This window comes from Ornithodoros turicata, chromosome 8 (assembly GCF_037126465.1).
Source record: "Ornithodoros turicata isolate Travis chromosome 8, ASM3712646v1, whole genome shotgun sequence".
NCBI lineage: Eukaryota > Metazoa > Arthropoda > Arachnida > Ixodida > Argasidae > Ornithodoros > Ornithodoros turicata.
This window is the reverse complement of record NC_088208.1, coordinates 37,913,355-37,939,602: the sequence shown is the minus strand read 5'-3', so window position 1 is coordinate 37,939,602 and position 26,248 is coordinate 37,913,355. Positions and strand designations below refer to the sequence as shown.

Sequence of the window (26,248 nt, the reverse complement as noted above, 5' to 3'; positions counted from 1 at the left end):
TGCGGTACCCGTAGTAGCCGTGACAATCCTATCCTATATCCTATTCAAGGCGAAGTTTCTGAAGGATGAAAATGTGTGTGCTTATTCTTTCGTGCTCACGTTAATCGTCCTTCTTTTACCTGCTTCTTTGGAGCATACAACAGCAACAGCGTGGGAGATGGCTCACATGACCATGAATCAGTACTTGCAGCAAGTGCGTGCCTTTGGTTTCATTAACTGGCATTGAAACTCAGTGTACCGGGTACCGAAAAAAGTTGAAAAGCTAGTACTATGTAGCTGTATTTCACCTAAGCATGTACGGTGCGGCATGAAATGAAAATGTCGATGTTCTATGACAGGTGGACGAATCCCTGCAGCAAGGAATGGGCAAGAAGGCCGCAGTAAGTATAGCACACATATTTTAATGTACCAATGCAGTTACTTCCAGCAATGAAGTGACCTGCGTGTTAGCATTAGGGCAGTACATGACGTTCTTGGCATCAAAAATATATATATATATGCAAAAATCATATGTGGCAGCTCGAAGTATTCGAAGTCAAGCACAAATGGAACGATTGATACGTGCTGTACAGCATATAAGCACATAATAATACTGCAGTATATTCTTTAAGGAATTGCTGTCATGTAGACACGGACATGTGGCAAGCGCTCGCCTGCAAGTCGAAGATCCAGAACCCATGGTACAACGAGTCGTTGACATGCCCTGGGACAAAGTTATCACTCAGCACCTTAGGTATGCTGCCAGATAAGCAGTGCCACCATCGAATGCCACAATCATTTAGCGTCCTTACTGCCGTAAAACGCCACTTTTTAAATCCCTTTTCAGGTGTGTTTATTATTTGAACAACTACGAATTTTTGGAAGCTTATAAGGAACAGGCTCTCCTGGTGCAGTATCCTTTCTCTTTTATTCGTATCACGTACCAGGTAAATATTGTGAGTTTTAGGTTTGGCTACATCTCAAAATTTTACTACCGTAATCCGATATAAAAATCCTTAACTTTTAACTTGTGTGCTGAGGGCGTTCACAAAGATATTACAGAGCATCAAGGAAGATAACTGGGCCCTGCCAATTATGTACACAGCGTGCCTTGACCTCAGACTTTTTGCTCTGCAAGTAAGTACTTACGCCTATTACAAATAGCAGACCAAGGAAGTGGTGAATTAGGAACACATTTTTCGTGATAGGTTGATGATGATTTGACAAGAATTTGAGTGCTTTTGAGTTTGTACTTGTGTTAGTCAATAAATACAAGGCGCAAAGTTTTGTTCACATTAATGCAGACACAGTAGCAATGTTTATTTGCTCGTAACGTACATTTACACCGAACCTGTGCAATTCTGTGTGCCCTATGTGCGTATCGGTGTAGATAGACATGCCATGCTTGATTTCGGTCAGTTTGATACGACTCGGAAATTTTCCCGCAGGCAGACTTGCAGCTGTCGAAGAAGGGTAAGGGCAAGCCAGGGGAAACTTTAGAAAAGTCGGCCGAATTGCTGATGGGCTGCTTCCGTGTGTGTGCCAACGACAAGTAAGCGGGTTGAGCCTCACCCGATGACTTTGATGGGTGACCTTGAAAGCTACGTCGTCTAATCTCTTCCAAAATCTTTGCAGCCGATCCACTTGGAAGGACTCCAAGCGGAAAGGGATGTTGAATCTCGTTAACCAGCTGTTTAAAATTTATTTTAAGGTAATGATATGTGTGTGCATGGCGGAAGTTCTGGTGCATTTTGGGTACAGTGCATATAGTCACAGGCAGAAGTCGCCACTTGTGATTGCCACTGACTCACTCCGCTTGCTTTCCCTTGCTTACCCACTCCGTGTTCAGTTTGCCGCACTGAGCAAGAATGAGCATTCTCACAAGTGAGTTTTGGTGATGCTCAAAATTCTCGTTTGCTCACTCGTGCTCACATCATCGAGCATGAATGAGCAAGTTTTTCTGAGGTATGACTACAAGCACTTTCTCTCCTCCATTTAAAGGTCATGAGTATGGCAACACCTGCAGTCCTGGTGTTTGTGAGAGGTGTCAAAACATAGATACATACAGTATCCACATATTTCTGAACTCATAAGATTTGATGTGACATAATTTTGAATCAATTAATCAATTAACCAATCATTAATCAATTAATCATCAATAATTAATAACTATCAATTAATCAATTAACAAGAAACAGTCAATAAATGAAGCACTAATGCGTAATACATGAATAAAACTACAAGATGAAATCAGGGAACTCAATTTTAAGGAATTAAGGAACCCAATTTTCCTTAGTGGAAGAGACCATTATTTTTTTCAAAAAGACCGCAAAATTTCAGATTGTGGTGCGATTAGACCACAATGCCTTCCTCAATCAGCAAGAACACTATATAGTAAGTGTGTTCTATGTTGCATAGTCCTGTCCACTGAGTGGCGTACTTGTTTCATTGTATAGTGCCGAGTGACAACACACAGCAGTGGATTGTCTCACATTTTGTTGTTCTTGAACTGCATGTTCTACATTAGTTGGGGATTGCACATTCTCAGTTTTCTGTTATCATTTCAGATCAATAAACTGCATCTGTGCAAGCCCCTTATTCGGGCCATCGAGAGTTCAGCGTTAAAGGACCAGTTCAGTATATCTCAGCTAGTTACGTACAGGTATGCTGAGCCTCCAATCAAAATTTCGGAGTACACTTACTTTTTACGATGGTTTACAATGCCCACCTTATCAAAGGTACTACGTGGGGCGGAAAGCTATGATCGACAGCGACTTTAAAAATGGTAAGACACGAAATTAAGATGTTCTGGGGCTTTTCTTAACTGCACTCATCAAAAACTGTAGTTTCATTTTTTTCAGTGCGGGTTTCAAATGCTAGAATGATCTCTTGTAGGCCAACATTTTGAAACGGTGTACAAGTGTATTTGGTAACTTCTGACACCTTGAGCACCAGCTGCTTGGTGTGTTTCTACGATAGCAGAATGGACAAGATCTTGTGGACTAAAAGCTTTTGTACAATGATGTCAGTGCCTGATGCTTATTTCAATAGTGCATTTTGCAGAGCATTGACAGTGCCTAGAGCACAATCCACTGTGGATACAGTTTCTAGTTGTGCATGATAATGCGCTCAACGTTGTGCTGTCGAGCAGGCACATCTGCCATAGAAGACTGGCAGCATCTTCACATGACTCCTAAGAGTACCTTCTGTGGAAAGACCGCATTTCCTTTCGTTCTTTCACATCGAATGTGAAACCATACCGCAATAGGGCATCATGTGGCTCGCAATTAAACACGCGCAGCATCTCTTTATTGCTTTACGTTCATGCTCAGACACGAACCGGTGTTTGAGGTAGAAATGAGACCCGTCGTTTTATATTGGCAGCCGAAGAATACCTGACGTTTGCATTCTTACGCTGCGACCAAGCGTCTGTTGCCAACAAGCGGCTCATCCTCATCAACCTGATTCCAGTCAAGATGCTGTTGGTACGATAAGAAAATGTCGCATCTAGCCACACGCGCACACATCATAACATGTTTTTTTTTTCTCTCTCTGTGTGCATGTGTTTGCAGGGCCACATGCCAAACGAGAGCCTATTGCAGAAATATGACCTCATGCAGTTCTCAGAAGTGGTCAATGCTGTAACGTGAGTGGGTTATGCCATCGATATGCCACGTTGATCATGAGCCAGGGTTAATCTGTCTTTTTTTTTCTTTCTGGAATAATAGAGAATCCATTCTCTCACAGTACGAAGATTAATTCACTAGTTACTAATTGATCAGCACTTGTGTTTTCAGCGAAGGCAATCTTTTGCGCCTGAATGAAGCCTTAGCTGCCAACGAAAGCTTCTTCATCAAGAACGGGATCTACTTGGTGCTCGAGAGGCTTAAGATCATTACATACAGAAATCTTTTCAAAAAAGTGTGAGTAAAACATTCATGTATACGTCCCCGGTGTAGCACATCATTTGGGCGGTAGTGCCTAGAATAGTAGTGTTTCACAATCTGTCTATCAATCAATCAATCTATGTCTCCCTGATGCATTCAGCATCAGGGAGACAAAAATTCATTGATCGACACACTACGGGAGAGTGCACAAGGTAACTCCCAGCATTATGTAGTGCGAGAATCAGCAGGTGTGGCTACTGCTGTACACGTGCAAACTCGAAAACTTGAAGTGCCTAATTTTCGTGCTGTGAATGTTGTGAGCTTCCATGATGTACAAATAGTATTTATGAATGATGAATAAATGATATGATCAAGACGATATGATTAATGATGAATGATTGGAGAGATGCTTCAGTCAATATAAGAGAACATTTATGCCGATACTGGTTTGCTTACGGTCACTTTCTAACATTTTTTTTTAAAACTTGCAGGTACTTGCTTTTGAAGACCCATCAAATACCAATTGATGCCTTCCTCGTCGCATTGAAACTTATGAAGGTTAGCTGACTGTGCATCTTACACGCGAGTAAACGCAATATGTGCTATAACATTTGTATGTTGTTTGTGCTTAGAGCCTGAAGTTTTTGGGAAATATTTTTTTTCTAAATTCGGGGGATAAAAATCGGGTAAATAAATACGTGCACTAAATTCATGCGAATTCGGGTGAAAAAACTTCCAGTATGCTAAATTCGAGGAGAAATCGGGCTCAGTTACTCAAACTAAGTGTAGTGGTTGGGTACAAACGGTGATGGAACTGCATTTTTCTGCCAAATAAGTAAGTTTGTGCATTCCTACAGAGATCCCAGTGAGGGCAATTTGCCGGGTAAAAATCGGGTTTCACCCTAAAGCGGCAACCTTCAATTCGGGGTGAAAATTCGAGGAAGAATCGGGTAAAACCCTAAAGCTTCAGGCTCTATTTGTGCTGCTAAGCAACAGCATTCCAAATGCTGCAACCTGTCCTTTATTTTATTGTTGCAGATTGAAGATGTCGATCTCGACGAAGTCCAGTGCATAGTAGCAAACCTTATCTACGAGGTGAGTACTGCACCAACGTGAACTTTCAAGGGAGAACCAGACCATATATATGACTGTTACAATAGGCACATTGCATCAGATCTCATTAACTACGGTGGTCGTGGTTGTAAATCGAATCGTAAATCATGAGGCTGCTGCATTCATTGCACAAAGGTGACAATTTACAGAAATGAACGAGTGTTGCAGATAGCTAATGTGGTGCCATCGAACGTCCAGGCTTGGACGTCCGAGGGTTGTTCCGGAAGCAAATCAGCTGGGTTATATTTGAATGTGGTACTTGTTCACTGTAAGGGAGGTGCTGCCTTTGCGTCCTTTGCATGCCTCATGTCTGTGGTAGTGATACAAGTCGTGAAAAACGCTCGTTGGCTGTTAGGCAGGCGCGAATGAGGATCTCCAGCTCGTCGAGAAGGCACGAGGTGGCAACAATAAAAATTTCGTAAATTTCTTAGCATTCCTCTTATAGTTGTACAAAGATTTGATACATTTTATAAAAATTGCTAATGTTGGGTGCTTTCAGATAGGCTGTTTTTATCTTCAAATCTTAATCAAAGAGCAAAACCTTGTCGCGACATCCCATGCCGATACTCTGTTTTTTATGTCTCGTCAATTCCATTTCAGGGCAAGATTAAGGGATACATTTCACTCCAGCATCAAAAGCTCGTAGTGAGCAAACAGAATGCCTTCCCACCACTCGCAACCATCGGCTAATTAATCTTACATAACACAGTTGAGGTCATTGTACCGCCATTCTTCACGTCACCTGTCTGTTGACCATGTTTTTTTTCTGAAGCTCATGTCGTTGTCAATACAAGCTCGTTTCGTTGATGTCTTTAGAATCGTGTCATACGTACCGTAGAGTCTGTAACATGCGCTTCCTGATATGTAAATAGGTGTGTTCTAATTCTGATGTATACAGTGCAGTCCTGTCAATTCAAACTCAAAGAGACCAAAGGTTTCTTCAAATACGTCGCCTTGCCGGACGAGAGTGTCAGATAAGTAAATAAATAGATTTAAAGTTAAAGGGATTGCACCGTACCACCGTCCAGTTGGACCTAAGGTTGGAACACTTTGGCATCATACAGAGATGATCGGACTGATTAGAGACGACATCGATAAGAACGAAGGATCAGCTGGACAGTCAGATCAGCTAGGATAGCCTCATGGAGGCAAGAGCTACATCATGTTAGTAAACATACATTTTTACAATTCATACACACACAATAACAGAATATATCACTCTTATTAACAGTACAAAACAGCTACATCTAAAGAAAGCACCTCGTCAGGCTTAACACGTGGGCACTACCAATCAATCACTCCCTCACGCAGACTTCACACGCGACGTCTGCATTCCAGGAAGCTAGCAGCTGACATTAGTCCTTTGCTTGCTCTCCCTCACCGTGTCTTTTCTACAAACTTTCGTGTGAAGGTAGAGGTTGTCAAATATCTTCTGCTGGCTGGCAGACATGCCGGAGGAGGAGGTCTGCGGCACGTCCATCTTGGCGAGGCCAGTAAAGTGTGTGTCCCGTTCTATGAAGTAGAGGAGAACTTCGGCCAGGCACGGCTCACTGCGCCACATCTCAAAGGGCTGCAGTTCTTCACGGGTGGGAAGCAGCTGCAGCTGATGTGCAAGGTGTTCTACGTCGTACAGCACAACCTGCGTTTAAAATTTTTAAGGCTCGTACGGTAATCGTACGGTAGAAGTTTTGGAAGACGTAGCTATGCTCAGTTCAGCGAGCAGACTATGATAGCTGCCTTGATACGATAAATGATATTTATTTACGATATCCTCAGGGCTTATTAGCATTAGAGAGAGGAGGGGCATAACAGTAAGTTTAAATATAAGTGGATGCATACAAAAGAAACAAAACAAACAATGGAAAATTAGACAAAAACAATCAAAAATGGGGTATTATTTCAGGTTTTTGTTCATAAAATGCTAAACTATGGCAATATTGGGTGGAAAAGCCGATTTTCGGGTAGAATATAAAACGAAACAGCTTCTCGTATTGTAGATGAACACAACGTGTGGAACAGTACTTAGGGTCCTCCAGTGATTGTATTGGTGGCTGAATTACCACTTCACCAACTTTTTGGGTTTTACCGTGAACGATTAGGCAAGGTTGGGGGTGTAAAAACACATTCTACGGGGTCTCGCCCGAACACACAAGACACACATAACAAACATAAGTAGGGATCTGACTTTTCTATGTTTTTTCTATGTACTTTGTTTCTATATACTTTCTGGAAAATTTTGATTTTGTCGGATTTTCCATCCCGTGAAGTTGAGACCTCCGAAAGCGTCAGTAAACACGCTCCAAGCTTTGCCCAATGAAAAGACTGCACTGTTGGATCTCTACTGACGAGGGAACGTGAAAGACTAATATATGCATGAAATAAAAACTCTTTTTTTCCATGGCTTTTACACGTTGTCGGATGATCGGATGACTGGTGATTTGATTTGAGCTCACCTGAAGCCCTTCCCAAATCTGCTCTCTCGTGAACCCATTTGCCTCCAGAAGGTCGACGGCCTTACGAACGTTGAGGAGCGCCGCTCGATATGCAGCCGGGTGTTTTCGCAGGCGTGAGCGCACTTCTGTTTCATCCTTGTCCAAGTGGTGCGCCAGGAAAGCGTGCGCCTCCCTTCCGCAGCGCATGTCTCCTCCGCTGTAGAGCACCTTGTCAAAGTTGTGCGTTGCTGCTGTCAGCGTGTTGATCGTGATGGGAGCCGAGATTGGGGTGTGGTTCTTTTCGGCGAGGATTTCGATGCGCTGAGCCGCCTTGCTGCAGTGGTACACAAGGTTGAGCATGCGAGGCATGCTCTTCCGCACCGCAAACTCTGAGACCTGTGACAGAGACGTACTCTCGATTGATTTCGTATTTAAGTTCCAAAAATTTATTTGTATTTATTTATTTTTTCATCGCCGAATGACTGAAAATTTTACATTATTAAAACACAATTAAACACTAATTAATATTAACAGAATTAAAATACAATTTTTAAATAAGATATTAAAAAAAAAAAAAATTAAAAACCAAAGTACTCCAGTACAAAAGCACGAAAATTAACGTATCAGTCTCTCACACACGTACCCGGACGAGATGGTCCCTTTAAAAACATATTCATCAAGTCTGATGAAATTCTTGTCGGAATTCTTGTCTGATGAAATTCTTGTGTAAAGTGTCAGACACGTTATATAACTTGTTACGTAACTTACATAAAACACGGTGATGTAACTTGTTACAAAGCTCTTGTAAAACTTGGTATGTCAAACTAGTATTTTACACTTTTTGTAACATTTGAAGTTGCAAAATAATGTTACCAACAGGTACGTGTACCTTACTTATTAACTCTAGCCTTTATCTTAGTTTTGCGCTCTGCATAACAAAACGTAGATATTCAAATCAATCTAGACCATGTTGGTACTGACACTCAATATGAGAGATGCCATATTTCCGCGCTGCCCAAACTAGTTACGTGCAACAACCTGCCTGCACCAAATCCACTGCAGCGAACAAATACGAAAGACTAGATATTAACATTCACATTACTCCGATGGAGTGCAGGGAACTTCACCGGAGAAGCAGTGTGCACTTCTTATTTGTCCCATAAAAATTACCCATTCATCAAGGAAGAGTTCAACATCAACAAATGAGTCAACAACAGTGCATGAGAGAACTGATGTTCTGAGGTAGAACAGGTTCCAGTCCTACAGCTGTCTAACCTTTTCAGCAGCTTCCATCTTTTATCGTCAACTACAGTGTTGCATAATGTAAAAACCATTAGACATTTTTTCCATCAACAACAGTGCGTTCAGATTTCAACATCAACAGTGCATACCTGCTGAAGCTCCTTCAACCTTGCATCGACCGTGCGAGGGCACAACGTGTAGATTCCAGGACAGCGCTGTATTTGTGCCTCTGTGACACCGTGCTCCTGCAGGACACTCTCAATGCGCAGCAGCTGCTCCGGAACAACGGTGAGCAAGCGAGGGCACAGGGCACCAATACGGCGGGTGTCCATTCCTCCCAGACGTTTCACTTGGCTGAGGATGGCATCGAGGTGGCCAGGATGGCACAAAAGCAGGAACCCGTTGCGCATTATCTAATAATTACACGCATAATAATCACATTTTTTAAGGGCAATCTGAATAACTGTGACTATGGGTCCGCAGGATGTTCCCAAGTTAAAGTGTTGTGAAAGATGAAAGTCACTGAAAAGGTTAGCCAGCTGTATAGGACTCGAACCCTCAGCTTCTGGATTACCGGTCCAGGGCTCTACCAATTGAGTTAAGCTAACACGCCTTCTCAGCGACTTCCAGAGTGCGTCATCTCAAGGGACAAACCAGTCACTCTTTCTCTCACTCATCCTCCTTTCGCTCTTACATTTTTGCACACTCATACACACATTCATAAGACAGGGATCGACGCAAGCGGAAATTGTTGAACATGAGAGAACCGATGTTCTGAGGCTGGAGCAACACAGAAGGGACAATCACATAAAGGGACTTGAGGACTTTCATCTTTCATCGTTAATTTCTTAGGCAACTTGGGGCCTTGTATGTGATTGTCCCTTCTATGTTGTTCCAGCCTCAGAACATCAGTTCTCTCATGTTAAAGTGCTGTGTTTGTAATAATGTTAAAGTGAACAAAAATGCTGCTCAGAAATTAGGACATATATTTGATGCTTAAAATTGTACAAAAATTACTATTTGTTTCAGTTCACTTTCAATAAAGTGTGAAAATTGAAAGGCTGCAAAGCCGCGTGCACATGGACATGGTTAGTTTTGTAGTAGTAGCATAAGCCCTATTGCAATATATATCTCTCTCGACGCTTTCTCAAAAGTTTGAAACAGACCATGCACTTTTTTTTTTTGCATCACATTTAGTAAATATTTCTTCTATAGCTCATTTCAGGCCAACAGTCATTCCCTGACAACCCAGGAAAATGGCAAAATGGGGTACTAGCACTTTATTTTTAATGCTATATTTAGTTTATGAAAATGTAACTGGAACCACAAAAATTCAGATAGGATATTATATCCCCTCTAAACATCCTTGATGAGAGTTTCAACATCTGCTGGTGTAAGCTTACTGTACCAGTGGTACTGTGTCTGCAGTGTTGAAGAAATGTAGCGCAAAACAAGCCCTTTTGAAGCCAGGCACTATAACTTCATGCTGTCACAAAGCATAACATCAGACTACCTTTGTAGTTGAGAACTTGAACTCTTCCACAAGGATATCGATGGTTTGTTTCAAAAACAGCAGGCTGCGTTTGTCCACAGAAGGGTATTTCTTGACCACTTCCGCGAGTTCTTCCGCGGTGCACTGAAGTCTCCAGCAGAGATAGCCGACTAGGATGTGGTATCTCATCTTGAACGTGCTCATGCTCACTGTGTGGTGCAGTGGAAGCCTGTATTATTGCACGTGCACATGAGATAGCCATCATCTTTGCACATAGTGAAGCTTCATGCCACTTCAATTGCTCTCTGAGAAAATGCTACTGAAGTACTAAATAAAGAGAGGTACCAAAGTACAACACACAAATAAGTTAGTCGAGTAATGAACAAAGATGTACAATACAAAGGGAACAGTATACACAGACAAAGTAGCGCTAGTACAGTAGTACCAGCCGTATTGCTATTACTAGTAGTAGTAAGACCAGTACAAGCACTAGATACAAAAGACAAAGTAACTGATGTACTGTTGCTTCCTTCTTTGTACTTATTGTACTTATTTTGTACTTATATAACAAACCTCGTCTTTGTACAACTTCGGTACTGCTATGTTATCATGCAATGAAGCCGTGTACCCTTACGTATACAGAACAAACAAGTTGACATTCTCGGTAGTGCAAGACAGTTACAAAGCCGCCATGGATTTTTTTCATACTGAAAATTCACGATACGTTTTGAGATCCACGGTCAACTATTACGTACTTTGAAAGGATATCAGCCTGAACGTGTTTCGGAACATCCAGGCGTGAAAGGATCTCCAGTGCAGGGTCAAGATCGGCTGGTATAAGGCGGTGTCGCTTCAGTGTGTATACCGGTCGTGATAGCAGCTCCTTGTACCTGCGCATACAATGTTGCTTTTAGCAGAAGGTAAGTAATGCTTTCGAAGCATGACTTCAGCGATAAAACTAAAGAATAAGACTAAACTTGAACAAAAATGATTCTTGGCAGGTTTGTAAAGTAAACGTTTTTCTACTCTTGTCCATAAACTTTTATGACTGGGACAGGATTCTCAATGGCTCAACCTATTGCTGCCCAGAGCTGAAGAAAATAGCTTTTTTTTATGTATACAGAGATATATATAGTTTATACAGGGTGTCCCAGCTAAATGGGAACAGATATTTTAAATATATATATATATATCACTTTTTTCGAGATGAAGTCAATTGCAATATAGCATATGCTGAAGGGCACTCATTAAGAGGGCACAAGCGAACTCCTAAGGCAATGTCCTAATTCACTTTCAATAATTAACTTTTTAATTATAAAAGCTTCAAAGTTGTCTCAATGAGAACATCTGGTCCCTTCGGTCAATGAATACGAGTACCGTTTTCAGAGCAAAAATCGTTTGTTTGATCGTCCGCAAATAATTAGTGAAGGAACACGATTTTTTTCTTTATTTTGTTCATTGCGCATCTTCAGAGACGCGTCTTTCCTTCACCCCTAATGTGACAGGGTGAAAGAGCACACTATAACCTCTCGCATCCTGGAAAAAGATTAAAAGAAAACATAAAATTCAACCCAAGATAACGGCAGTCCGGATAGCGTCACCCGATACATTTCTTTTAGTTTTGTTTCCGCAAGCTCGAGCTCATGTTCGACGCACGAGGCGGCACTGTGCTCCTTCACCCTCTCACATTGGGGGTGAAGGAAAGACGCGTCTCCGAAGATGCGCTATGAACACAATAAAGAAAATGTGGTGTTCTTTCACTAATTTTTGTTCTGAAAACGGTAATGGTATCAGGTGGTCGAAGAGATCAGATGTTCTCATTGGGACAACTTCCTAGCTTTTATAATTAAAACGTTAATTAACGATTTTTAGGTAATTAGTCATTCGACGGTTGAGCAACAGATGGCCAAGAACGTCCGCTGGCCGAGAGATGATAGAAGGGAAAGCAGGATGTCTATAGCCCTTGTTTTTTAATGAAAAATCCGTATTGAAAAAAAAAAAGACCATGTATGTATGTATGGCAAAAAAAAATAGCTGAAGCTCTTTGGCTGCACGTAGTGTGCCTTGTGGCAACGTCTGAGCACTTACAAACATATTTATATATGTACTTTTTTTTTTTTCGGACGCACCTGAGGACTCTGCCGGTGGTAACATTTTTCACGCCTAACTCTTCGAGAACGTGGTATCGCTGTTCGACTACACCAAATTGAAACGTCATTAATTCTGGGCTAGCCAGAATACTTTTAAGTGGAAAAAGAATTTTCAGTATTCCTAGGCTCTTGGCTAGATTTTCTTCTTTGACGGACAGTATCTTCTTATTTTGCATCACAAGACCCGTGGCTGTCGAAGCTGAACAGTTTAGAAGTTCACAAATGAGTTCAATGCGTTTCTGTGATTCAGTTTCTATGTATTTTGGATGTTCTTGAACAACATTGGAGTCTCCTTCTGTTGTAGAACCATCTGTAGACTGTGGTTTCGTATTCAGTGAGCGAACACAGCCGGTAAGCACGACACTTGGCAGTCGCCGTCCGCTTACGAGAAAGCCAGTGTCGACGAAGAAACGCGTTGTCCACACGATCCAAGACATTGCACTCGTCAACCACGTCCATACACATCTAGCAGAATATTTAAGTTGTTGTAAAAGACATCACTTTATGCTATTTCGTGACAGTAAAATCAAGGTGCCCGTAATCTCGTGACTCTCGTGAGGTTCACATCGGTTCATGTGTGAGCATGTTAGAGCAGCCATCTTGTTTCTTGCCTTGGATAAGATACAACTTGGATTGGCTTTCTGTCTTGCGATCTTGCGTCTTTCTTTCATCTTTCACATCTTTCAGCAGGGGAAGTTGTTGGTTGCGATTAGATTAGTTGCGATCTGCAAACCGAAAGTAAAAGGGACGAGTAGGCCACGGTGTGCTTGAACTGACCTCAACTGAAGTTGCCGTACTTGTAATGGGTAGGCCATTTCGGAATATCGAGACGCTCTGACAGTTTTTTTGCTTTCCTTTTTCTTGGGGGGGGGGGGGGGTGATGCGATTGCCGGCCCCCTCCCCACCCGGTGGCGTTGATCGTTGATCCTGGATCCGCCACTGCCTCAAACTGGGTTGAGTATAGATGTTGAATGCTCGACCAATAAAGAAATAATGTGCATGTGAGTATTGACGTTGGACGACGGCTTTTTGTTCTGGCGAAGAATATGCAAGACGACACACGCTGAATGTGCAAGCCTAAATAAGTCTACGAGGGCCAGGACTCAGCGATCCAATGAGCTTAATTTGGGAGCTGCGAAACAGTTTTTTGTGATTTTTACTCGAAATATCGGCCGGCGGCTTTCCGACCTGAACCTTTTTGCTTCTACTACGGCTAGAGCTCTTTACCGTGGCGGGCGCAGTAGGCTACCATGACAGGAAGTAGTCAAATCGTACTTCCGGAAGCATGTGGTGCGTCATCTGGTCAGAAGCAGCAGAACTAGTGGGTTGTGGCAGCTTTCTTGCCCTACGTTATTTTCTTCGCTGGACATTTGGACAGAAGAACGTGATACAAAAATGAGATGTGTGAAGTCTCTTCTGGCATCAACACTACTCTGGACACTTCTTAACTCGTGCACAGGATTTTATTTACCCGGTCTGGCTCCGGTAAACTACTGCAAACAAGGAGCAACGACATCTCAATGCCAAGTATGTGTGCTTCCACGTTGATCTAATGCTCACTCTACGCTAGTTATCTCATTCTATAGGTAAAGTTGACGAGATTACGCGGCACCAACGAGAAATACTACGGTAGACGTAACAGAAATTTCGTAACACCTGCCGTCTGATCACGTTCTTATTTCGGTGATGACTAAATCGAAGCTCGCGAGAGTAGCTCATTGGGTCTATGCTTGTGTACTTCAGCACTTTTTCTTTTTTTTTTCCTTTTTTTTTTCGACGGAATCGAAACCTGTGTTGCGTTGTCTTTCGTAATTGATATAAAATATCGGCAGAGCCACAGGTATAAACATTCGAACACGAATTTTAAGTGCCCAGCGGGGAACTTAGATTATGGGGGATTCCTTCACCTATTTGCCTGTAGTGTCTGCCACACCGTGAGATTGAAACGTTATCTCGAAGTTATTTCGTTTAGAACCACGTGTCAGTGGATCTGTTTCATGTTGTGACTTCCTGCGTATGCGCCAGGTGTTGTGGTAACGTATCATGTTGTCCCATTTTGCAGTCAAAGGTTAACCTCTTCGTCAACAGGCTAGACTCGGACGAATCTGTCATCCCTTACGAGTATCATCAGTAAGTTGAAAACTTATGCTGCTGCTATTCTTTTTTCTTTTTATTTTTTTTAAATTATTACCAGCCAGATGCTGTAATTCTGCGCACGCTTAAAGTGCGGTCTACAGCGAATGGTTTATTTCGTGTTTATATAAGTGCATCTAATGATTATCAGAAATCTGCGACAAAATTGAAAGGCATATTTGTAGTTGATGAATCAGGCCATGGAACGTTGTTGTCAGAGTGAAAGATAAGATGCCGGTGGAGGACTGGAGCACCTCTATTTGAGATCGCAGATTGCATATGAATGTGCAAAATCCGGGTCCTAGTACATGTAGCCGTAGCCGGAGTCATAGCCCTCAGAAGACACCCATCTGCTACAGTCTACCGGGCTTTGACATTGGGTTCAGAGTCAGCTGTATTGGGATTTATGGCTCAGTCCATAAAGCAACCTATCTCTTTGGATCCTGTCATTGTGGGTCATCCCTCAGCTGCATTATTTTTTGGAAAGTGTTCAGAAAATGAACAATTTAATTATGCAAGTTTGTCTTGGGTGCACCAGACGCATGGTCGAGTGAAAATCGTCTCATTGGTGGTAGCAACGTAACAGGATCGGACCCCACAAGCTTTAGATAGTCATAAGAGGTGCCAAATTGGATGGAACTGAAATTTGCATAGAACGGTTGACTCTCTGCAGAAACTTTAGAATGCTCTCGTATTGAGGGACCTTGTATGCCAACTCGTGTACTTGTGAATAGTGCAAGTCTCTTGGCATACATTTGCTTATGATGGGTCTGCAATCCATGGAGCATTAGGGTAATTACACATATCTTATGCCTACCAGGAACTAGCTGTTCCGTGAAGGAAGGTCACTGGATGCACCCACCTGATGTATAAGCACCACATATAATGCGAGGGCATCATTTATTGTACCTGGATTTTTGTTCTTTTTTTTTCCTCTCACTTTTGTTCACATGGTGTTGACATAGCACTGACACACACACATAATCACATAGTGTTTGTTTTAGTTCCTTATTATTATTATTATTATCTTTATAGGGCACCGTAAAAATACCAATAAATAAATACAATATGTGTCGGGAAAGTTATTACCAAGTGAAGACATTCCTCCTTGTGCAGAAGGAAAACATTTTTTAAACTCTCCTCACTGGTCTCCTTGTCAATTTCAAATAATCTTCAAATAATAAATAAGTAAATTTCAAATAATAACTAGCAGCTGAGGAAGCTGGAGTAGGCAGAGTGTGCATTAGTATTTAGGGTCAACATACGGGGCCAAAACTGGTAAGGGAACGAGGTGGAAAGAAGGAAACGGGCACTAAACTACATAGTACTGAATGAATTGGTCTGTTTCCAACAGAAGCTTACAGGACAGACATCTATGCTCCTCATCTTTCAGACTGTCCACTCCTGTAATTAGCACGAACAAGCGATATAATCGTGTCGTCTCTTTCAGCTTCGACTTCTGCACGACTAGCGAGCCGACTTCTCCAGCGGAAAATTTGGGCCAGGTCGTCTTTGGTGAACGGATACGTCTCTCTCCGTACAATGTACGTTTTTGTGTGTGTGTGTTTTTTTTTTTTTTGCTTTTAACAGTGGGGATTATCTCCTCCGCAAAGTATTCAACCGTATTTTGACGACGCTGTCAACTCTCGTAGGTGAACTTCCTGGAGAACAAAACATGCACCCCTCTGTGCACCAAGCAGTATTCGAACAGCGATCCCACCGAAATGGCCAAGCTGGAACAGTTGAAGAAAGGCATGATGAAACAGTACAAGCACCACTGGTATGACGTTACTGCTTCACGGGTCTTATAATTAGGGGGCTTGTGTTCGTAATGATCGATATGTATTAATATATAATAATAAAATAATTATGTATATATATATATTATAAATCATTATTAATGAATAAATTAATAATAAATATATATTTGAGAAAAACATCAAACACAAGAGTTACTGCCAGCGTTCGACCAGTTTTAGCCATATGTGGCACATGATCATGATGTGTTTGAGCGACAGAGCTGTCCTGAGGACGTTCAGAAGGACAGCAGCCTTAGTCTCCCTCCTGAGAATGGAGGATTCCTCAAGACAGCTGATCATCTTGCTCAATACAACGAGCAGTGGCCTCAATGCAAGCCCGTAGAGCTTAGTTCGATAATCAAAGTTATACAGCTCCTATTCAAATAAATGTAGCATATCAGGGACAACTATTTCACGGAACAGTACTGTGTTAATTGCTCAGCACAGGGATCTGAACCGGTATTTTTTTCGGTCCGGTTCGGGTTCAGGCATATTGATTCGGGTTTAGCTCAGCTGAACTCGAATTATCAGCTTCAACCGGTTTAGGTATATTTGGAAGAGTGACGAAATCTGGGCTTGTTGGTATGAGACCATACTGCTGCTGAGCGCTATAAGACGAGGACTTAAGAAGGAACAGCGCATGTGTTGTGTTCCTTCTTAAGTCCTCGTCTTATAGCGCACAGCAGCAGTAGGTATATTTGTTGTATATAAAAAAAATCTCTCAGCGGTCGGCACACTTACGGGGATTGGAACCGTTACTTTTTTCGGTCCCGGTTTAACCGGTTCGTGGCCAGTAATTTTGCAACGTGAAAGTGAGCTTATGCTCCCCATACCCGGTTGAGAAAGGTGTGAGATAACCGTTTCAGGTAAGTCCAAAAAAAGGTCGGTCAGTAGTACAATTTATTTCACCTCTGAACCGGTTCCTGAACCGGTAACCGTATGAATTTTTTTGGTTCAATTCCGGTTCGGTTAAGGACAAGCAAAAAAATTGTTCGGTTTGGGTTCGTCAGAAAACGTTTTTTTTTTTTTTTTCGGTTCGGGTTCAATTCCGGCTCCAATCCCTGGCTCTGCATGATGAATAGAGCCTGAAGTTTTCGGGAAATATTTTTTTCCAAATTCGGGGGGGTCAAGATCGGGTAAATAAACATGTGCACTAAATTCACGTGAATTCGGGTGAAAAAACTTTCAGTATGCTAAATTCTGGGTGAAATCGGGCTCAGTTGCTCAAACTAACTGTAGTGGTTTGGTACAAACTGTGATCTAACTGAATTTTTCTGCCAAACATGTAAATTATTGCATTCCTACAGACATCCCAGTGAGGGCAGTTTGCCAGGTAAAAATCGGGTTTTACCCTGAAGAGGCAACCTTCGATTCGGGGTGCAAATTCGGGGAAGAATCGGGTAAAACCCTAAAACTTCAGGCTCTAAATTGATGAAGCAAAGTACAGTGATTTTTTTGCAATTTTATATATATATGCGCACTTTGTTTTGTTGCTTCAGGATCGTCGACAACATGCCTGTAACATGGTGCTACATGATCGACCATCCAACCAATCAGAAGTACTGCTCCATGGGGTTCCCGATGGGTTGCTACAATTATCGTACGAGCCAGCCCAAAGGACTGTGCGGGGTCTATGTAAGTTACGACCAGCAGAGTATTTCCCCCGTGCAGTCGGTGCGGAGACTTAACACGTAACCTTTGTGCCTCCCCGTGCCGCAGTCGTCTTACTCTCAACCGCAAACGTTCTACATCTTCAACCACGTCGACCTCATCATCTCTTATCACAAGAGCGACAAAGAGTCGTGGGGAAGTTCGTTCATCGAAGAAGGCGGAAGGATCATATCCGTCAAGGTTCAGCCCAAGAGGTACGTTGAGCAATTTTTTTGAAAACATTTTGACAGTATGTGACTGTGCGTGTGATGCTCTTCTTTTCCAGCATAAAACACACTGTGGTGGGAGACGCTATTTCGTGTGACACGACGGAGCCCATGACACTGGCCCTGAAGACCGAGAAAGATGTCTCGATCACCTACACGTATAGCGTTACCTTTGAGGTAATTGCTCAGATTCTTCTTTTATGAGAGTTGCTTATGCACAATTCACAGTTTTGTATTGGATGGGCGTGAAGGAATGTGATTGATTCTGTTTGAAAGAAATTGAGCAAATCATGTGGTGCCTCATAATTAGAGCCTGAAGTTTTAGGGTTTAACCAGATTCTTTCCCGAATTTGCACCCCGAAATGAAGGTTGCCTCTTTAATGTTAAACCCGATTTTTACCCGGCAGATTGCACTCACTGAGGCGTCTTTAGGAATGCACACTAACTTTAAAAAAAAAAGAAAAAGGAAAAAAAAACTTGTTTGGCAGGGAACACAGTTAAGTCACCATTTGTACTGAACCAGTTCAGTTTGAGTAATTGAGCCCTATTTTAAATCCGAATTTCGTGTAATGGAAGTTTTTTCACCCGAATTTGCATGAATTTAGAGCCTGCGCTTTTTTACCTGATTTTTTACTCCCTGAATTTTGAAAAAAAAATATTTACCAAAAACTTCAGGCTCTACTTGTAAATTAGAGCCCCTAGCTTTCGGTGATTTTGCGGAAATTGCCCATATCTCGTGTTGTTTTCCTCCGTATCATGTGTTTTTCGTTGAATACAGACAGGCTGGGACAGAAATTATCAGTGTTGAGCCCGATTTTCTTTTGCTCACAGAAAAGTTACGAAATACTGGCAAAGTGTGCGCGGGTGAAGTTGGCAAGCGTTGGTTGGAGAACGCTGCAACATTTTTTTACTTGTTTTCTCTTGCCCTCGAAATCCCACGGGTTCGTAAATCCCCCCCACAGAAATGCTAATTTTCCGCCGCAGAAAGTTAAGGGCTGTGCTTATAATTCCACATGAATGGTCGCAGGGCTCTGGACACGTTTATTGACTCGTATTCATCACGTTGCATATCTTTCGTTGCATTTTTCCAGAGAACCGACTCTATCAGATGGTCATCACGATGGGACTACATTCTTGAGTCCATGCCGCAGACAAACATCCAGTGGTTCAGGTAGGTCCTTTGTACGAAAGTGCTCCATAGGTTACGATACTCTAAAAAGCCACATACGTATTCATGTGCAATAACCTTCCGCCTTCCCATTTCAGCATTCTCAACAGCCTCGTAATTGTGCTCTTCCTCACCGGCATGGTAGCCATGATCTTGATGCGGACGCTGCACAAGGACATTGCCCGTTACAACCAAATGGATTCCGGGGTATGTCCTAAACAATGCAGTTTATTTGAAACCTCTATCCTAGGACAACGTCTGTTGCGGCATTAACTCGTAAGACCGGCATCGAGGTTTTACCCTGATCTGGGAACTGGGACACTTCTCTCCTTACAAAGGGTACACATAACAAAATACATAACCGGCACTTATAAACACAGACTTTGTGTGCAGCTTCCACTGATTTTCTTCCTTTTAACCAGCCAGTGTACTTCGCAGATTGCTTCTCTTATTTTCGTTTTCGTACCGTATCTGTGTGTTCGCACGAGTGACATCCTTGCGGAAGATTCCGGTGGAAGAAAAAGCGTAAACGCTGCTCACAGAGACGAAGTTCCGTCCCGCGTTACGTTGAGCATTCGCACTGCGCGGAATATCGGGGGTGGCGTATTGCCCACTTAGCAGACGACACCATCAGCGTCTTTCCTGTCGTCTGCTATGGAATATCTTGTGGCCGTGTTGCAGGATATTCCCCACGGTCAGCAGTGTATACGCGAACACTGGACGTTGAGCAGTCGTGCTCAGAAGGCTGTGACGTTTTTCACGTCCTGACGTTTAAGGTTGACGTTTTTCGCGTCTGCGGGTAATGTCGCTCGTTGAATACACGGTATCTCACAGTGAAACAACCTTCCATGTGATGCCATTAGCGTGAATTGTTCTTCTGCCTTGTTCAGGTAGAATGTGCCATCTGGGAACTTCGTAGGAGGTGTGTGTTGTCCTATCGGAACGTTTTAGCTCATGTTGTCCGTTCGTGACTATGCAGGACGACGCCCAAGAGGAGTTTGGCTGGAAGCTGGTGCACGGAGACGTGTTCCGACCGCCCCGGAAAGGAATGTTCCTCTCCGTTCTCTTGGGGAGTGGTTCACAGATCTTTGCCATGACCTTCATCACTCTGTGTAAGTTTGCTTGGGAGGTCGGCCAGCTCCTCGATTTTTCGACCGTGTTGCATTTTCTCTCGCACGCTTTACAGTCTTTGCCTGCATGGGTTTCTTGTCCCCGGCCAATCGAGGAGCACTGATGACCTGTGCCATGGTGAGGACCTTTCATGCTTTGGGTTTAGGCAGAGCTTCTTAATGTTGAAGATGAAGAATTCATCTTCTTCTTCTTAATGTGTTCTTTCTCTAGGTGCTGTTTGTGTGCTTGGGGACACCTGCTGGCTACGTGTCTGCCCGTATCTACAAAGGTAGGGCATGACCTGCTAACTCTGAGCGGCGAGGCCAATCGTGAGGGCCACATTATTGTGAACAGATTGTGCTGTACCTATAAAATTTCTCTTAAGTGTTCATAGGTGTTACACATGTTAGAGCCTGAAGTTTTCGGGAAATATTTTTTCAAAATTCGGGGGCTAAAAATCGGGTAAATGAACGTGTGCACTAAATTCATGCAAATTCCGGTGAAAAAAAATAGCCGGTACGCTAAATTCGGGGAGAAATCGGGTTCAGTTACTCAAACTAACTGTGGTGGTTTGGTACAAGCGGTGATGTAACTGCATTTGCTGCAAAAAAGTAAGTTAATGCATTCCTACAGACATCCCAGTGAGGGGAATTTGCTGGGTACAAATCGGGTTTCACCCTAAAGTGTCAACCTTCAATTCGGGGTGCAAATTCGGGGAAGAATCGGGTAAAACCCTCAGACTTCAGGCTCTACACATGGTATGTGTTTATAAAAAAGTATACAATGCGTTCCAGTGTGCTGTTCTTAACTCTAGTTAATATCTAGTTAATATGGTAATCTGTGACCCTACATCGCAAGACTCCTGTAGATATGGCCGACACTACCTTGGTCTAGGTCTGCGAACTAGTTTTGCCCACGTGAGGGTTCTGCATGCACAGAGTCTGTTACTTGATCTACATCTGCATAATGTGCAGGATCAGCTACAAACACTTGCTCGTAATACCTGGTACTTTGGTGCTTTGAGTAGAAATGAGGATATCATTACTGTAGTGCTTATCATGCCCATGGTTAATGTTGTCATTATACAGGGTATTTATTTATTTATTTGTTTAGTTAGTTAGTTAGTAGTTGGAACATATGAATCTGACAGCTCGGTTCTGCACGGCTTCTAGCATTTTGATGAGGTAGTCTTGATGAGGGTCCCAGGTTGCTGAGGCATATTCATCGGGCAAATCAAGCTGGTGTAGGCAAGGAGTTTTAGATCAGGCGATGTTTCACGTAACTGTCTGAACACTATGGGGTCAACGCTGCTTATCTCGGGGGAGAATTTGCCATGACTTCTGAGCACTCTTATCAAATTTAATTTGCAAGAAATTTGCAAATTTGGGAAAATTCAGTTTCTCACAAATTAAATTTGAATTACAAAGGGCTCAGAAGTCATGACAAAATCTTCCCCGACATAAGCAGCATTGACCCCATAGTGTTCAGACAAGTATGTACTTCAATACGATTTTTTTGTTTGTTTTTTGTTTTTTTCACGTTAGGTGAAACACCCTGTATATTAATGCAAAAAGTTTCAACTAGGGTTATGCTATGGCATTTCAAAAATCGTGGGTGTTTTATATCTCTCTGGTCTCTATCTTTCCAGCATTTGGTGGTGAGAAATGGAAATCCAATGTCCTGCTGACATCCCTTGTCTGTCCAGGGTGAGCAAAACTTGAGAGGTCACTGATGGTTTGAAATATTTCGTTCGATGCCTTCGCACCTGATTACACACGATGACTGCTCGTTGCCTTTCAGCATAGTGTTCAGCATCTTTTTTATGCTGAATTTGCTTCTGTGGGCCAAGGACAGCTCGGCCGCCGTGCCCTTCACTACCCTCATAGCTCTTCTGGCTCTGTGGTTCGGCATTTCTTTGCCGCTCACTTTCGTCGGAGCGTACTTTGGATTTAAGAAAAGGGTGAGAGCACTTCTTTGCTTCGTACCGATACGAAGCCACGTCAAGTTCGGTATGGAATTTAAGGAAATTGTAATTTCAAATTGGCCAGGAAACTAAATTAAGAGATTCACTGTGCCCGCAGTAGTCCCCGATTGCCAGGCACTGTTGTCCACGCCCATTTCAGGAATGCATTTTTTAATTGTCGCGTATGTTTCTTCAGATTTTGCTTCCTCAGATCTTGCATATCCAGAATCCTCTGTTGGGGGAGTTGCTTAGTCCCTACAGGTTTTAATCCAAGTGCCAGCTAAATTAATCCATGCCCCATAAAGTTTGCATGGCACGTGGATTAATTTCGATGGCGCTTGGATTGAAATCGCCGGGAAAACCTGTAGTTATCTCCATCGGATAGAGTTACACTAGAAAGGAAACGAGAGTGTTGTGTTGTGGATTGCAGACGATGGAGTATCCAGTGCGTACGAACCAGATCCCCCGCCAGATTCCGGAGCAGTCCCTGTACACGAAGGCCCTTCCTGCCATCTTCATGGGAGGCATCCTGCCCTTTGGCTGCATTTTCATCCAGCTTTTCTTTATCCTCAACTCCATCTGGTATGACTCCATTTCATAGTCACTTAAAACTCTCTTCTTTCAGGATACTTGTTGCTATTGTTCTGCACTAATATGGGGAGCTGATCTAAGTATCGTGTATTTGTCTTCATAGTTTGGGTGATGTCGTAGTTTGTAACACTTGGGACATGTTCACTTTATGGGAGTGTAATTATAAATGTGAAATTTATAGTGATTTGTAGGGCAGTTAGCTTCCCGCAATTCTGTAAAGTTTCGTGGAATTGGCCGTGTCTCGTGGAACCTGCTGTTTCCTTCAGAATTGTTTTTTTTTATTTTTTTTGTGGAATACGTATTCGATATGTTACAGAATGATGTAAGGATTTAAATAGATCTACGACATTTTTGCCAGTTAAACACGATCAGTCATTACGGCGATGTGATGCACTTACGAGGCTGAACGTACCGCGAAAAAACAACATTTACAGAAATTGTCCGAGTTGAATCTAATTTTCTTTTGCGCACCGAAAAGTTACGAAAGGATGGAAAAGCACGCAGGACGAGTTGATAGGCGGTTTTGTGAGTGTGCTGCAATATTTTTTGCTCGTTTGCTGCGGAATCCCACAAATTTGTAAATTCCACTTCACGGAAATATTACTTTTCCACAGCAGAAAGCTAGGAGCTTTAGTTATTTGTTTCTACCACACTTGCTCTTGCACGTATGTGCTTCTAGTACCATTTGCAGTGAGCGGACGCTTACTTGGAGTATTTATGACGGATGTGCATGCTACACAGGTCGAGCCAGATGTACTACATGTTTGGCTTCCTCTTCTTGGTGTTCATCATCCTGATTATCACCTGCTCGGAAACCACCATCCTCCTCTGCTACTTTCACTTGTGTGCTGAGGTACGTTTGTGTCAAACATACTTCCTCTCGCGTAAAAAAAAAAGAAAAAAGCAAACTGATGATCGCCCCTACGTCAGTCGTCGGTGTGCCAATGCTCTGCGTATTTTATAACTTGGCAGGACTACCACTGGTGGTGGCGATCGTTCCTGACGAGTGGCTGTACTGCCTTCTACCTGTTTGTCTACTGCATCCACTACTTCACTCGACTGAGCATCACGGGCGTGGCGTCCACCTTCCTCTATTTTGGCTATACCCTCATCATGGTCTTCCTCTTCTTCCTCCTCACAGGTACAGTCCCAGTGTCATTAGAGCCTGAAGTTTTAGGGTTTTACCCGATTCTTCCCCGAATTGAAGGTTGACACTTTAGGGTGAAACCAGATCTTTACCCGGCGAATTGCCTTCACTGGGACGTCTGTAGAAATGCAATAACTTACTCACATCACCACCACCAGTCACCTCACCTCACCTCACCTCACCTCACCTCAGTTACATCACCATTTGTACCAAAGCAGTACAGTTTGTTTGTAATACAGCCCGATTTCTGCCCAAATTTAGTGCACTGGAAGTTTTTTTCACCCGAATTCGCATGAATTTAATGCACATGTTTATTTACCCGATTTTTTCCCCGAATTTAGAAATAAATATTTCCCGAAAACTTCAGGCCCTAAGTATCATATACTGTTCCAAAGGATTGTGACGCTTCAGTGTACGTGGTCCGAAACGTTACGCACGCATTGCACTGCATGCTGGGAGATTGTGCATAACAATTTTGTTTTTTTACGCGATTTAGCTAAAGTTTACAGACCCTTGACCATCACGTTCTGACATAGAGGAGAGGGGGAGAGCATGTGACTTCTCCCTTAGCTGCATCACTGGCGAATTGTAGTCTTTGACATTTTTGCGGAATAACTGGGGCAAAGTGTCGCAACGTTTTTGGAAGATGATGGCAAGCCCCTTTTTCGTGTCTTCCAACAAGCTTCGTGAAAGAAATGTAAACATATAAGAGTTGTGCCTTGTGTTTCTGGGATGAACCCTGTAAAACTTCCGTTTACTCTCCCCCAATTTGCATTATCGTCACTTGGGGTAAAACCCGAACCCCCAAATCTAACTTTACAAAAGTGCCAGTTCACCCACCGATACATAAATATGAACAGCAAGGCAAATACTTCATCTTGTGTTCATGTACAATGGAAGAAGCGCTCTTTATTTGTTAATTTTTCACACAAAAATCTGCTTCCCTACCTGATATCGCTCGAATCTACCCTGTTTTATGTTCCTGAACTAAAACCCGATTTTTATTTCTCTCCCCCCCCACTTTTTAATGAAACATGCCCCCCCAAAACACAAGGCCCTATGTAATAGAAAATGTGCTGTCACGTGAGCGAATGAGCTTACATATCTGAACGAGGTCGACGAGAGGATAGCTGGCGTGGTGTAGTATAGCACCATGTCAGACCGGAAATCTGAGGTTGCGGGTTCTTTGTCCTGGCTATTATGTAGCATACCTCCTTATCAGATACCCCTTCTGTCTTCTTTATTTATTCCAGGAACCGTGGGATTCTTCGCATGCTTTTGGTTTGTCCGCAAGATTTACAGCGTCGTCAAGGTGGACTAAAGATTTTTTTCACACGCATGAAAACGGGGGGTTCTGCTGCATTCTCCACCATGCTTGTTACGTACATCGATACTCTACCACACACGCACGAAAAAAAAAAAAAAGACACTGATGACAGGGTGGGGTTCTGCTATTGGTCTGTTACTCCCTTTCCTGTTTTTAATTTTTTTTGTAACTGAACAAGTGCTTCTAAAGTAAAGCAGCTGCGGACGTTTTCTTCATTGACTACATTTCTGTTAAAGATGTTTAGAGGTTTTCTTTGATTGAGTGTAAATTTTTATCTTATGGCGCGTCGTTAGGCTGAAAGATAAAAACTGTCAAAAGGTACCTCTTGGATTTCTTACGTGATAGTCTCCGGTGGAATCGATTGGTTGCCGTTTACTGTGTTCCCTGGGAGTGCGCTTCACGAAGGAAAGGAAAGCTCGCCATGCTTTCTCATTTTGTGTGCCGGTGCTGGGATAAGTAAAAATCAGAAAAACTGCACGGTCTGAATTCATGCTTGGTACCCGCATCTGTGGTTTATCCGGGCCCCGAGTTGTCACGGATTAAATTTTTAACGAATATTATTGGACAGGGTCCGTAACGAAATCCTAGCCCGCAAGCTTTGGTGCACATAAAATCTTGCATCGAAGCAAAGCTTTGAAGTGATCCGTCATACCTCTTTTGTGTGTGTGTGCAGAACATTCGTAATATTTTGTCTGCTTTTCCTTTTTTTTTTTCGCTCACCCATTTAAAAAAAAATATTAAAGAAATTGGCGAAAGAGAGAAAGAAGAAAATGTATACTGTAACAGGCTGTAGCCACATAGCCAGTGCCACAGTGGCCACTGTATAAACATATATCCT

General features: G+C 42.6%; 3 protein-coding genes across 4 annotated transcripts; 2 read left to right on the top strand and 1 right to left on the bottom strand.

Annotated features, from left to right (window-relative positions):
• Positions 1–26: 26 nt before the first annotated feature.
• Positions 27–5,976, top strand: LOC135367241 (PCI domain-containing protein 2-like). The gene is made up of 15 exons (XM_064600402.1): positions 27–193; positions 339–380; positions 612–733; positions 827–892; positions 1,020–1,116; positions 1,428–1,531; positions 1,615–1,690; positions 2,547–2,641; positions 2,718–2,764; positions 3,364–3,464; positions 3,552–3,625; positions 3,777–3,902; positions 4,358–4,424; positions 4,905–4,961; positions 5,580–5,976. Exons 1-15 carry the CDS (start codon positions 158–160, stop codon positions 5,667–5,669), a joined length of 1,200 nt encoding a protein of 399 aa, XP_064456472.1. The 5' UTR covers positions 27–157; the 3' UTR covers positions 5,670–5,976.
• Positions 5,977–6,104: 128 nt separating this feature from the next.
• Positions 6,105–12,920, bottom strand: LOC135367239 (transcription termination factor 5, mitochondrial-like). Of its 2 annotated transcripts, XM_064600400.1 has the most exons (6): positions 12,275–12,920; positions 10,901–11,035; positions 10,167–10,374; positions 8,803–9,066; positions 7,433–7,807; positions 6,105–6,618 (listed from the first exon to the last, which is right to left on the bottom strand). In XM_064600400.1, the coding sequence occupies exons 1-6, from the start codon at positions 12,730–12,732 to the stop codon at positions 6,322–6,324; spliced, it is 1,737 nt and encodes a 578-aa protein (XP_064456470.1). In that variant the 5' UTR covers positions 12,733–12,920; the 3' UTR covers positions 6,105–6,321. The 2 variants fall into 2 exon arrangements, with proteins under 2 accessions (XP_064456470.1, XP_064456471.1); XM_064600401.1 differs by lacking the exon at positions 12,275–12,920 and having other exon boundaries at positions 10,167–10,354; positions 10,901–11,027.
• Positions 12,921–13,577: 657 nt separating this feature from the next.
• On the top strand, positions 13,578–25,731 carry LOC135367238 (transmembrane 9 superfamily member 2-like). The gene is made up of 18 exons (XM_064600399.1): positions 13,578–13,822; positions 14,358–14,425; positions 15,879–15,972; positions 16,081–16,208; positions 17,727–17,862; positions 17,947–18,092; positions 18,164–18,281; positions 19,196–19,275; positions 19,371–19,479; positions 20,252–20,384; positions 20,459–20,520; positions 20,614–20,671; positions 22,031–22,088; positions 22,183–22,342; positions 22,776–22,927; positions 23,678–23,789; positions 23,909–24,077; positions 25,337–25,731. Exons 1-18 carry the CDS (start codon positions 13,691–13,693, stop codon positions 25,402–25,404), a joined length of 1,983 nt encoding a protein of 660 aa, XP_064456469.1. The 5' UTR covers positions 13,578–13,690; the 3' UTR covers positions 25,405–25,731.
• Positions 25,732–26,248: the final 517 nt, after the last annotated feature.